Source organism: Bufo bufo, chromosome 3, assembly GCF_905171765.1.
Source record: "Bufo bufo chromosome 3, aBufBuf1.1, whole genome shotgun sequence".
Lineage (NCBI taxonomy): Eukaryota > Metazoa > Chordata > Amphibia > Anura > Bufonidae > Bufo > Bufo bufo.
In genome coordinates, this window is record NC_053391.1 from 702,496,544 (window position 1) to 702,510,700 (window position 14,157).

Consider the following 14,157-nt stretch of genomic DNA (forward strand, 5'->3'; position numbering starts at 1 on the left):
ACTATAGTACACTGTACACACCGCCTCATCACTGTATACAGTATACTGCTCCTCACAGACCTCCTGATCTGTACACATCACTGCTGTACTCCACTATAGTACACTGTACACACCGCCTCATCACTGTATACAGTATACTGCCCCTCACAGACCTCCTGATCTGTACACATCACTGCTGTACTCCACTATAGTACACTGTACACACCGCCTCATCACTGTATACAGTATACTGCCCCTCACAGACCTCCTGATCTGTACACATCACTGCTGTACTCCACTATAGTACACTGTACACACCGCCTCATCACTGTATACTGCCCCTCACAGACCTCCCCTCCACATCATCAGTAGTACAGCCCCCCTCTTTTCTGGTCCTAGTGGTAGACCCCACACTCCACAGTCACGTGGTCCTCTAATCAATCACAGACTGTGGGCGTGAACGTAGTAGTGGGAGGACTCACTCCGTCGGTCACATGACTGTTACGTCATCAAGATGCTTCTGTAGCATGAAAGCTCGGTGCGACCGTGAGGTGAGGAGCGGTGTTAACCCGTTCGGAGCTGAAAGGGAGCGTTTCTCGCCTGTGTAGTGCTGTGGGTGGGGTGATGACTTGTGTGGCTCCGGGAGGAGCAGCGTGATAGGCAGGGGTAGCGATGGGGGTCTCTAAACAGTGGTCTGTACCGGGTGACACTATTGTAGTGCAGTATACACCCGCTGACGTCATGGTCTCCCCTACTCCTTCAAGCACAAATGGTTTTGTCTGTGGAATTTATGGGAGGGGCTCTACTTAGGAACCAATCAGGTAGATGCTGTCATTCTGAGGGCTGTAATGGAATAATGAAAGCCGTCTTCTGATTGGTTGTTACTGGTGGTCTTATTAGCATGTGCAGCAATACATATAAATATGGCGGCTGGCTCTGATCCTATGACTGCCCTCATCGCGGTGTTCTAGGTTACCGTATAGATGGCGTCTCTTACCTGCATTGTTGCCTCTTTCCTCAGATGTCCACCTCGCTGGGACGGCTCCTCATGCCCCCCCTTTGACCGGCGGACGCCACCAGGATGCAGGTGGAGGGCGACGCGTTTAGTTGTCCGGACTGTGGGAAGAGCTTCGGTCAGCGCTCCACCCTGACGCGCCACCAGAGCCTTTGCCGTAAGTCCGGCATTGCACATCAGTGCACCGTGTGCCAGAAAACCTACGAGAGCGCCAGCCAGCTGCGCAGGCACGCCCGGAGCCATGGCGAGGAGGAGCGCTACATGTGCTGCCAGTGCGGCCTCACCTTCACCAGTAACGTGGCACTGGTCCGCCACCAGAGGACGCACAGCGCAGAGCGACCCTTCAGCTGTCCGCAGTGCAGCAAGGGCTTCAAGTCCAAGGCAGCCCTTCTCCGCCACCAGAGGTCGCACTCCGAGGAGGAGCAGCCGCCGCCATACCAGTGCGACGTGTGCACCAAGGGCTTCACCCTGAAGAGCAGTCTCATCAGCCACCTGAGGACACACGCCGGAGAGACCCCCTACACCTGCTCCTCCTGTGAGCGCCGGTTCTGCTCCAAGTCCGACCTGATCGAGCACGAGCAAAGTCACCAAGAGGAGGAATCTGAGGAAGGTGCGAGCCACCGATGACATCATCAAACTGCTGTCACAGAGGTGACCACAGGCTAATCTAATCTTCTCCTGCCGCAGGTTCTGACTCCATGGACGAGGATGACGAGGATTTTATCAAGCTGAAGATCATGGACATCTCTTCTGATGAACTCGAGGATCCGTCCAGTTCTGAGAACGAGGACAACAATGATGAGGAGAGGGGGGAGGATCAGCCAGAGGACTCCGACATGATGGAGAATGCGAAGGAGGAGAAGGACATCAACAGGATCATAGGTAAAATATGTGGTGGGGGCTGCTGTACATGGAGGTGTGGAGGAGGGGGCCAGGAGTCTCATGAGGACAGTGGGATCAGAGCCCCAATGAGGAGGGTTTGATCAGAGCCCCCCCCCCAGGAGGAGGGTTTGATCAGAGCCCCCTTCCCCCAGGAGGAGGGTTTGATCACACCCCCCCCCCCCAGGAGGAGGGTTTGATCACACCCCCCCCCCCCCCCAGGAGGAGGGTTTGATCACCCCCCAGGAGGAGCGTTTGATCACCCCCCCCCCCCCAGGAGGAGGGTTTGATCAGAGCCCCCCCCCCCCAGGAGGAGGGTTTGATCAGAGCCCCCCCAGGAGGAGGGTTTGTTCAGAGCCCCCCTTCCAGGGGAGGGTTTGATCAGAGCCCTTCCCCCGGAGGACGGTTTGATCAGAGCCCCCCCCCCCCCAGGAGGACGGTTTGATCAGAGCCCCCCCCCCCCCCCGGAGGACGGTTTGATCAGAGCCCCCCCCCCCCCCCAGGAGGAGGGTTTGATCAGAGCCCCCCCCCCCCCAGGAGGAGGGTTTGATCAGAGCCCCCCCCCCCCAGGAGGAGGGTTTGATCAGAGCCCCCCCCCAGGAGGAGGGTTTGATCAGAGCCCCCCCAGGAGGAGGGTTTGATCAGAGCCCCCCAGGAGGAGGGTGAGGTGAAGACTCTCATGAGGAGGGGTCAAGATGCTTGTGAAGGAGGAAGAGCACAGGATACAGTTCGGGTTAGGGGTCGGGGTCGTTTAAGGACTTTGAATTTCCCATAGGATCTGTAAAGATGTTTCTTACTAAAACTGTACCACACCTGTCAGAGGAGGAGGCTTGGATTTTTGCAGCTCTTTACTTTCTCCCTGCTGAAAATGTTTGGCAGCTGAAGAAAATATCTTGAATGTATTACCCAGGCAGGGACTAGCTAATAAATCCTGTGATCACAGCAGCCTCTGCACTGGGTAAAGCTGTGTCTTCTATCGGGGGTGTGTGTGATGTGAGCTGATGGTGACCAGGGCCGGACGGCTGATTCACTGTAATAAAGAAGACCCTGAGATCACTCTCTTGTTAGTGATTTAGGAATAAGGAGAGAACACCGCTCACTATTCTGACTGGTGTATACTGGGAGGCTGACTGGTGTATACTGGGAGGCTGACTGGTGTAGTCAGCAGTTGTGCAGAGAGGTTCTCATCTCATGTGTTTGGGCAGCTAGAGGAGGGTCAATAGTGACAGATATAACCAAGGACCCCACAGGAAACACCAATCCCACTGGCGTCGGGCCAAGCATCCGCAAGTACAGGACCTACTTGGTGCCTTCCATTTAAAGCTAAATTTTCCTGCCTGACCTGTCACTTATCAGCTTCATCCTATCAGTATCTGACCTATAGACACATCACTCATCAGCTTCATCCTATCAGTATCTGACCTATAGACACATCACTTATCAGCTTCATCCTATCAGTATCTGACCTATAGACACATCATTCATCAGCTTCATCCTATCAGTATCTGACCTATAGACATCACTCATCAGCTTCATCCTATCAGTATCTGACCTATAGACACTTCATTCATCAGCTTCATCCTATCAGTATCTGACCTATAGACACATCACTTATCAGCTTCATCCTATCAGTATCTGACCTATAGACACATCACTTATCAGCTTCATCCTATCAGTATCTGACCTATAGACACATCACTTATCAGCTTCATCCTATCAGTATCTGACCTATAGACATCACTCATCAGCTTCATCCTATCAGTATCTGACCTATAGACACATCATTCATCAGCTTCATCCTATCAGTATCTGACCTATAGACTCATCACTCATCAGCTTCATCCTATCAGTGTCTGACCTATAGACACATCACTTATCAGCTTCATCCTATCAGTATCTGACCTATAGACTCATCACTCATCAGCTTCATCCTATCAGTATCTGACCTATAGACTCATCACTTATCAGCTTCATCCTATCAGTATCTGACCTATAGACACATCACTCATCAGCTTCATCCTATCAGTATCTGACCTATAGACACATCACTCATCAGCTTCATCCTATCAGTATCTGACCTATAGACTCATCACTTATCAGCTTCATCCTATCAGTATCTGACCTATAGACTCATCACTTATCAGCTTCATCCTATCAGTATCTGACCTATAGACACATCACTTATCAGCTTAATCCTATCAGTATCTGACCTATAGACACATCACTCATCAGCTTCATCCTATCAGTATCTGACCTATAGACACATCACTCATCAGCTTCATCCTATCAGTATCTGACCTATAGACATCACTTATCAGCTTCATCCTATCAGTATCTGACCTATAGACTCATCACTTATCAGCTTCATCCTATCAGTATCTGACCTATAGACTCATCACTTATCAGCTTCATCCTATCAGTATCTGACCTATAGACACATCACTTATCAGCTTAATCCTATCAGTATCTGACCTATAGACACATCACTCATCAGCTTCATCCTATCAGTATCTGACCTATAGACACATCACTCATCAGCTTCATCCTATCAGTATCTGACCTATAGACACATCACTTATCAGCGTCTGACCTGTAGTCCTGTATCACTGATCAGCGTCTGACCTGTAGTCCTGTATCACTGATCAGCGTCTGACCTGTAGTCCTGTATCACTGATCAGCGTCTGACCTGTAGTCCTGTATCACTGATCAGCGTCTGACCTGTAGTCCTGTATCACTGATCAGCGTCTGACCTGTAGTCCTGATCAGCGTCTGACCTGTAGTCCTGTATCACTGATCAGCGTCTGACCTGCAGTCCTGTATCACTGATCAGCGTCTGACCTGCAGTCCTGTATCACTGATCAGCGTCTGACCTGTAGTCCTGTATCACTTATCAGCGTCTGACCTGTAGTCCTGTATCACTGATCAGCGTCTGACCTGTAGTCCTGTATCACTGATCAGCGTCTGACCTGTAGTCCTGTATCACTGATCAGCGTCTGACCTGTAGTCCTGTATCACTGATCAGCGTCTGACCTGTAGTCCTGGTAACTGATCAGCGTCTGACCTGTAGTCCTGTATCACTGATCAGCGTCTGACCTGTAGTCCTGTATCACTGATCAGCGTCTGACCTGTAGTCCTGTATCACTGATCAGCGTCTGACCTGTAGTCCTGTATCACTGATCAGCGTCTGACCTGTAGTCCTGTATCACTGCTCAGCGTCTGACCTGTAGACACACCTGCAGTCCTGTATCACTGATCAGCGTCTGACCTGTAGTCCTGTATCACTGATCAGCGTCTGACCTGTAGTCCTGTATCACTGATCAGCGTCTGACCTGTAGTCCTGTATCACTGCTCAGCGTCTGACCTGTAGACACACCTGCAGTCCTGTATCACTGATCAGCGTCTGACCTGCAGTCCTGTATCACTGATCAGCGTCTGACCTGTAATCCTGTATTACTGATCAGCGTCTGACCTGTGACACACCTGTAGTCCTGTATCACTGATCAGCGTCTGACCTGTAGTCCTGTATCACTGATCAGCGTCTGACCTGTAGTCCTGTATCACTGATCAGCGTCTGACCTGTAGTCCTGTATCACTGATCAGCGTCTGACCTGTAGTCCTGTATCACTGATCAGCGTCTGACCTGTAGTCCTGTATCACTGATCAGCGTCTGACCTGTAGTCCTGTATCACTGATCAGCGTCTGACCTGTAGTCCTGTATCACTGATCAGCGTCTGACCTGTAGTCCTGTATCACTGATCAGCGTCTGACCTGTAGTCCTGTATCACTGATCAGCGTCTGACCTGTAGTCCTGTATCACTGATCAGCGTCTGACCTGTAGTCCTGTATCACTGATCAGCGTCTGACCTGTAGTCCTGTATCACTGATCAGCGTCTGACCTGTAGTCCTGTATCACTGATCAGCGTCTGACCTGTAGACACACCTGCAGTCCTGTATCACTGATCAGCGTCTGACCTGTAGTCCTGTATCACTGATCAGCGTCTGACCTGTAGTCCTGTATCACTGATCAGCGTCTGACCTGTAGTCCTGTATCACTGATCAGCGTCTGACCTGTAATCCTGTATTACTGATCAGCGTCTGACCTGTAGACACACCTGTAGTCCTGTATCACTGATCAGCGTCTGACCTGTAGTCCTGTATCACTGATCAGCGTCTGACCTGCAGTCCTGTATCACAGATCAGCGTCTGACCTGTAGTCCTGTATCACTGATTAGCGTCTGACCTGTAGTCCTGTATCACTGATCAGCGTCTGACCTGCAGTCCTGTATCACTGATCAGCGTCTGACCTGTAGTCCTGTATCACTGATTAGCGTCTGACCTGTAGTCCTGTATCACTGATCAGCGTCTGACCTGTAGTCCTGTATCACTGATCAGCGTCTGACCTGCAGTCCTGTATCACTGATCAGCGTCTGACCTGTAGACACACCTGTAGTCCTGTATCACAGATCAGCGTCTGACCTGTAGACACACCTGTAGTCCTGTATCACTGATCAGCGTCTGACCTGTAGTCCTGTATCACTGATCAGCGTCTGACCTGTAGTCCTGTATCACTGATCAGCGTCTGACCTGTAGTCCTGTATCACTGATCAGCGTCTGACCTGTAGTCCTGTATCACTGATCAGCGTCTGACCTGTAGTCCTGTATCACTGATCAGCGTCTGACCTGTAGTCCTGTATCACTGATCAGCGTCTGACCTGTAGTCCTGTATCACTGATCAGCGTCTGACCTGTAGTCCTGTATCACTGATCAGCGTCTGACCTGTAGTCCTGTATCACTGATCAGCGTCTGACCTGTAGTCCTGTATCACTGATCAGCGTCTGACCTGTAGTCCTGTATCACTGATCAGCGTCTGACCTGTAGTCCTGTATCACTGATCAGCGTCTGACCTGTAGTCCTGTATCACTGATCAGCGTCTGACCTGTAGTCCTGTATCACTGATCAGCGTCTGACCTGTAGTCCTGTATCACTGATCAGCGTCTGACCTGCAGTCCTGTATCACTGATCAGCGTCTGACCTGCAGTCCTGTATCACTGATCAGCGTCTGACCTGTAGACACATATCACTGATCAGCGTCTGACCTGTAGTCCTGTATCACTGATCAGCGTCTGACCTGTAGTCCTGTATCACTGATCAGCGTCTGACCTGTAGACACACCTGCAGTCCTGTATCACTGATCAGCGTCTGACCTGTAGACACATATCACTGATCAGCGTCTGACCTGTAGTCCTGTATCACTGATCAGCGTCTGACCTGTAGTCCTGTATCACTGATCAGCGTCTGACCTGTAGTCCTGTATCACTGATCAGCGTCTGACCTGTAGTCCTGTATCACTGATCAGCGTCTGACCTGTAGTCCTGTATCACTGATCAGCGTCTGACCAGTAGTCCTGTATCACTGCTCAGCGTCTGACCTGCAGTCCTGTATCACTGATCAGCGTCTGACCTGCAGTCCTGTATCACTGATCAGCGTCTGACCTGTAGTCCTGTATCACTGATCAGCGTCTGACCTGTAGTCCTGTATCACTGATCAGCATCTGACCTGTAGTCCTGTATCACTGATCAGCGTCTGACCTGTAGTCCTGTATCACTGATCAGCGTCTGACCTGTAGTCCTGTATCACTGATCAGCGTCTGACCTGTAGTCCTGTATCACTGATCAGCGTCTGATCTGTAGACACGTATCACTGATCAGCGTCTGACCTGTAGTCCTGTATCACTGATCAGCGTCTGACCTGTAGTCCTGTATCACTGATCAGCGTCTGACCTGTAGTCCTGTATCACTGATCAGCGTCTGACCTGTGGTCCTGTATCACAGATCAGCGTCTGACCTGTAGTCCTGTATCACTGATCAGCGTCTGATCTGTAGTCCTGTATCACTGTCCAGCGTCTGACCTGTAGACACATCACTGATCAGCGTCTGACCTGTAGTCCTGTATCACTGATTAGCGTCTGACCTGTAGTCCTGTATCACTGATCAGCGTCTGACCTGTAGTCCTGTATCACTGATCAGCGTCTGACCTGTAGTCCTGTATCACTGATCAGCGTCTGACCTATAGACACATCACTGATCAGCGTCTGACCTGCAGTCCTGTATCACTGATCAGCGTCTGACCTGTAGTCCTGTATCACTGATCAGCGTCTGACCTGTAGTCCTGTATCACTGATCAGCGTCTGACCTGTAGTCCTGTATCACTGATCAGCGTCTGACCTGTAGTCCTGTATCACTGATCAGCGTCTGACCTGTAGTCCTGTATCACTGATCAGCGTCTGACCTGTAGTCCTGTATCACTGATCAGCGTCTGACCTGCAGTCCTGTATCACTGATCAGCGTCTGACCTGCAGTCCTGTATCACTGATCAGCGTCTGACCTGTAGTCCTGTATCACTGATCAGCGTCTGACCTGTAGTCCTGTATCACTGATCAGCGTCTGACCTGTAGTTCTGTATCACTGATCAGCGTCTGACCTGTAGTCCTGTATCACTGATCAGCGTCTGACCTGTAGTCCTGTATCACTGATCAGCGTCTGACCTGCAGTCCTGTATCACTGATCAGCGTCTGACCTGTAGACACGTATCACTGATCAGCGTCTGACCTGTAGACACGTATCACTGATCAGCGTCTGACCTGTAGTCCTGTATCACTGATCAGCGTCTGACCTGTAGTCCTGTATCACTGATCAGGGTCTGACCTGTAGTCCTGTATCACTGATCAGCGTCTGACCTGCAGTCCTGTATCACTGATCAGCGTCTGACCTGTAGACACGTATCACTGATCAGCGTCTGACCAGTAGTCCTGTATCACTGATCAGCGTCTGACCTGTAGTCCTGTATCACTGATCAGCGTCTGACCTGTAGTCCTGTATCACTGATCAGCGTCTGACCTGTAGTCCTGTATCACTGATCAGGGTCTGACCTGTAGTCCTGTATCACTGATCAGCGTCTGACCTGTAGTCCTGTATCACTGATCAGCGTCTGACCTGTAGTCCTGTATCACTGATCAGCGTCTGACCTGTAGTCCTGTATCACTGATCAGGGTCTGACCTGTAGTCCTGTATCACTGATCAGCGTCTGACCTGCAGTCCTGTATCACTGATCAGCGTCTGACCTGTAGACACGTATCACTGATCAGCGTCTGACCTGTAGACACGTATCACTGATCAGCGTCTGACCTGCAGTCCTGTATCACTGATCAGCGTCTGACCTGTAGTCCTGTATCACTGATCAGCGTCTGACCTGCAGTCCTGTATCACTGATCAGCGTCTGACCTGTAGTCCTGTATCACTGATCAGCGTCTGACCTGTAGTCCTGATCAGCGTCTGACCTGTAGTCCTGATCAGCGTCTGACCTGTAGTCCTGTATCACTGATCAGCGTCTGACCTGCAGTCCTGTATCACTGATCAGCGTCTGACCTGCAGTCCTGTATCACTGATCAGCGTCTGACCTGTAGTCCTGTATCACTGATCAGCGTCTGACCTGTAGTCCTGTATCACTGATCAGCGTCTGACCTGTAGTCCTGTATCACTGATCAGCGTCTGACCTGCAGTCCTGTATCACTGATCAGCGTCTGACCTGTAGTCCTGTATCACTGATCAGCGTCTGACCTGCAGTCCTGTATCACTGATCAGCGTCTGACCTGTAGTCCTGTATCACTGTCCAGCGTCTGACCTGTAGACACATCACTGATCAGCGTCTGACCTGTAGTCCTGTATCACTGATTAGCGTCTGACCTGCAGTCCTGTATCACTGATCAGCGTCTGACCTGTAGTCCTGTATCACTGATCAGCGTCTGACCTGCAGTCCTGTATCACTGATCAGCGTCTGACCTGCAGTCCTGTATCACTGATCAGCGTCTGACCTGTAGTCCTGTATCACTGATCAGCGTCTGACCTGCAGTCCTGTATCACTGATCAGCGTCTGACCTGTAGTCCTGTATCACTGTCCAGCGTCTGACCTGTAGACACATCACTGATCAGCGTCTGACCTGTAGTCCTGTATCACTGATCAGCGTCTGACCTGTAGTCCTGTATCACTGATTAGCGTCTGACCTGTAGTCCTGTATCACTGATCAGCGTCTGACCTGTAGTCCTGTATCACTGATCAGCGTCTGACCTGCAGTCCTGTATCACTGATTAGCGTCTGACCTGTAGTCCTGTATCACTGATCAGCGTCTGACCTGTAGTCCTGTATCACTGATCAGCGTCTGACCTGTAGTCCTGTATCACTGATCAGCGTCTGACCTGTAGACACGTATCACTGATCAGCGTCTGACCTGTAGTCCTGTATCACTGATCAGCGTCTGACCTGTAGTCCTGATCAGCGTCTGACCTGCAGTCCTGTATCACTGATCAGCGTCTGACCTGTAGTCCTGTATCACTGATTAGCGTCTGACCTGTAGTCCTGTATCACTGTCCAGCGTCTGACCTGTAGACACATCACTGATCAGCGTCTGACCTGTAGTCCTGTATCACTGATTAGCGTCTGACCTGTAGTCCTGTATCACTGATCAGCGTCTGACCTGTAGTCCTGTATCACTGATCAGCGTCTGACCTGTAGACACATATCACTGATCAGCGTCTGACCTGTAGTCCTGTATCACTGATCAGCGTCTGACCTGTAGTCCTGTATCACTGATCAGCGTCTGACCTGCAGTCCTGTATCACTGATCAGCGTCTGACCTGTAGTCCTGTATCACTGATCAGCGTCTGACCTGTAGTCCTGTATCACTGATCAACGTCTGACCTGTAGACACATCACTGATCAGCGTCTGACCTGTAGTCCTGATCAGCGTCTGACCTGTAGTCCTGTATCACTGATCAACGTCTGACCTGTAGTCCTGTATCACTGATCAGCGTCTGACCTGTAGTCCTGTATCACTGATCAGCGTCTGACCTGTAGTCCTGTATCACTGATCAGCGTCTGACCTGTAGTCCTGTATCACTGATCAGCGTCTGACCTGTAGTCCTGTATCACTGATCAGCGTCTGACCTGTAGTCCTGTATCACTGATCAGCGTCTGACCTGTAGTCCTGTATCACTGATCAGCGTCTGACCTGTAGTCCTGTATCACTGATCAGCGTCTGACCTGTAGTCCTGTATCACTGATCAGCGTCTGACCTGTAGTCCTGTATCACTGATCAGCGTCTGACCTGTAGTCCTGTATCACTGATCAGCGTCTGACCTGTAGTCCTGTATTACTGATCAGCGTCTGACCTGTAGTCCTGTATCACTGATCAGCGTCTGACCTATAGACACGTATCACTGATCAGCGTCTGACCTGTAGTCCTGTATCACTGATCAGCGTCTGACCTGTAGTCCTGTATCACTGATCAGCGTCTGACCTGTAGTCCTGTATCACTGATCAGCGTCTGACCTGTAGTCCTGTATTACTGATCAGCGTCTGACCTGTAGTCCTGTATCACTGATCAGCGTCTGACCTGTAGACACGTATCACTGATCAGCGTCTGACCTGTAGACACGTATCACTGATCAGCGTCTGACCTGTAGTCCTGTATCACTGATCAGCGTCTGACCTGTAGTCCTGTATCACTGATCAGCGTCTGACCTGCAGTCCTGTATCACTGATCAGCGTCTGACCTGTAGTCCTGTATCACTGATTAGCGTCTGACCTGTAGTCCTGTATCACTGATCAGCGTCTGACCTGTAGTCCTGTATCACTGTCCAGCGTCTGACCTGTAGACACATCACTGATCAGCGTCTGACCTGTAGTCCTGTATCACTGATTAGCGTCTGACCTGTAGTCCTGTATCACTGATCAGCGTCTGACCTGTAGTCCTGTATCACTGATCAGCGTCTGACCTGCAGTCCTGTATCACTGATCAGCGTCTGACCTGTAGTCCTGTATCACTGATCAACGTCTGACCTGTAGTCCTGTATCACTGATCAACGTCTGACCTGTAGACACATCACTGATCAGCGTCTGACCTGTAGTCCTGTATCACTGATCAACGTCTGACCTGTAGTCCTGTATCACTGATCAGCGTCTGACCTGTAGTCCTGTATCACTGATCAGCGTCTGACCTGTAGTCCTGTATCACTGATCAGCGTCTGACCTGTAGTCCTGTATCACTGATCAGCGTCTGACCTGTAGACACGTATCACTGATCAGCGTCTGACCTGTAGTCCTGTATCACTGATCAGCGTCTGACCTGTAGTCCTGTATCACTGATCAGCGTCTGACCTGTAGACACATCACTGATCAGCGTCTGACCTGCAGTCCAGATCAGCGTCTGACCTGTAGTCCTGTATCACTGATCAGCGTCTGACCTGTGGTCCTGTATCACTTATCAGCGTCTGACCTGTAGTCCTGTATCACTGATCAGCGTCTGACCTGTAGTCCTGTATCACTGATCAGCGTCTGACCTGTAGTCCTGTATCACTGATCAGCGTCTGACCTGCAGTCCTGTATCACTGATCAGCGTCTGACCTGCAGTCCTGTATCACTGATCAGCGTCTGACCTGCAGTCCTGTATCACTGATCAGCGTCTGACCTGTAGTCCTGTATCACTGATCAGCGTCTGACCTGTAGTCCTGTATCACTGATCAGCGTCTGACCTGTAGTCCTGTATCACTGATCAGCGTCTGACCTGTAGTCCTGTATCACTGCTCAGCGTCTGACCTGTAGTCCTGTATCACTGCTCAGCTTCTGACCTGTAGTCCTGTATCACTGATCAGCGTCTGACCTGTAGTCCTGTATCACTGATCAGCGTCTGACCTGTAGACACACCTGTAGTCCTGTATCACTGATCAGCGTCTGACCTGTAGACACACCTGTAGTCCTGTATCACTGATCAGCGTCTGACCTGTAGTCCTGTATCACTGATCAGCGTTTGACCTGTAGTCCTGTATCACTGATCAGCGTCTGACCTGTAGTCCTGTATCACTGATCAGCGTCTGACCTGTAGTCCTGTATCACTGATCAGCGTCTGACCTGTAGTCCTGTATCACTGATCAGCGTCTGACCTGTAGTCCTGTATCACTGATCAGCGTCTGACCTGTAGTCCTGTATCACTGATCAGCGTCTGACCTGTAGTCCTGTATCACTGATCAGCGTCTGACCTGTAGTCCTGTATCACTGATCAGCGTCTGACCTGTAGTCCTGTATCACTGATCAGCGTCTGACCTGTAGTCCTGTATCACTGATCAGCGTCTGACCTGTAGTCCTGTATCACTGATCAGCGTCTGACCTGTAGTCCTGTATCACTGATCAGCGTCTGACCTGTAGTCCTGTATCACTGATCAGCGTCTGACCTGTAGTCCTGTATCACTGATCAGCGTCTGACCTGTAGTCCTGTATCACTGATCAGCGTCTGACCTGTAGTCCTGTATCACTGATCAGCGTCTGACCTGTAGTCCTGTATCACTGATCAGCGTCTGACCTGTAGTCCTGTATCACTGATCAGCGTCTGACCTGTAGTCCTGTATCACTGATCAGCGTCTGACCTGTAGTCCTGTATCACTGATCAGCGTCTGACCTGTAGTCCTGTATCACTGATCAGCGTCTGACCTGTAGTCCTGTATCACTGATCAGCGTCTGACCTGTAGTCCTGTATCACTGATCAGCGTCTGACCTGTAGTCCTGTATCACTGATCAGCGTCTGACCTGTAGTCCTGTATCACTGTCCAGTGTGTGGGTTGTGACTTCTGTGTCTTGTGTATTCAGTCGAGGATCCTGATGACGAGCTCAGTGACGAGTGGGAGATGAAGACGTCACCGGTGGACCACCGCTCGCCCTCAGATGAGAAGAGTCCACACTGGTTGGAGCAGCAGATGGACGCTGGGAAAATGCAAGGAAAGCTGGCGGTTGAGGATGGCAGAGTGGCTGACGGTAAGCTGTGCGGCAGACTTTCCGTTATATTCCCGTCCCCCCCCCGCTGCCCATTTTCCGCCCCGGCGCCCGCTCTGTAACTGGATGAATAGGATGTGTAAAGACGTGACAGTTGTCTAAAATCCGCATCATGTGAACTCAGACTTAAGTCGAACTTTAGTCCACACTTAACTGCCGTATAATTTATAATTGAGGAATCCTGACAGATTTATGACGCAGCAGCAGAATAGTGACTTCAGCTCTGGAGGTGACTTGAGTATAAGACATGATGTAACGGTAGAATTGTGACCGCAGCTCTGGATAGGAGTGGTGTATAAAAAGTGACGTAGCGGCAGAATTGTAAATGCTGCTCTGTAGTTGCAGAATTTCGACTGCAGCTCTGGAAGTGTCTGGAGTCTTGGATTTGTCAGTGATCAGTCTTCTTT

The 14,157-nt window shown here is 50.5% G+C and overlaps 1 protein-coding gene across 1 annotated transcript in view; it reads left to right on the top strand.

The window, feature by feature from the left end:
* Positions 1 to 478: 478 nt before the first annotated feature.
* Positions 479 to 14,157, top strand: part of LOC120994135 (zinc finger protein Xfin-like) — a 40,054-nt gene continuing 26,375 nt past the window's right edge. The window contains exons 1-4 of the mRNA XM_040422590.1: positions 479 to 530; positions 1,001 to 1,604; positions 1,682 to 1,876; positions 13,568 to 13,732. Coding sequence (XP_040278524.1) covers positions 1,061 to 1,604; positions 1,682 to 1,876; positions 13,568 to 13,732 — 904 coding nt within the window. The 5' untranslated portion in view covers positions 479 to 530; positions 1,001 to 1,060. The remainder of the gene's footprint in view (positions 531 to 1,000; positions 1,605 to 1,681; positions 1,877 to 13,567; positions 13,733 to 14,157) is intronic.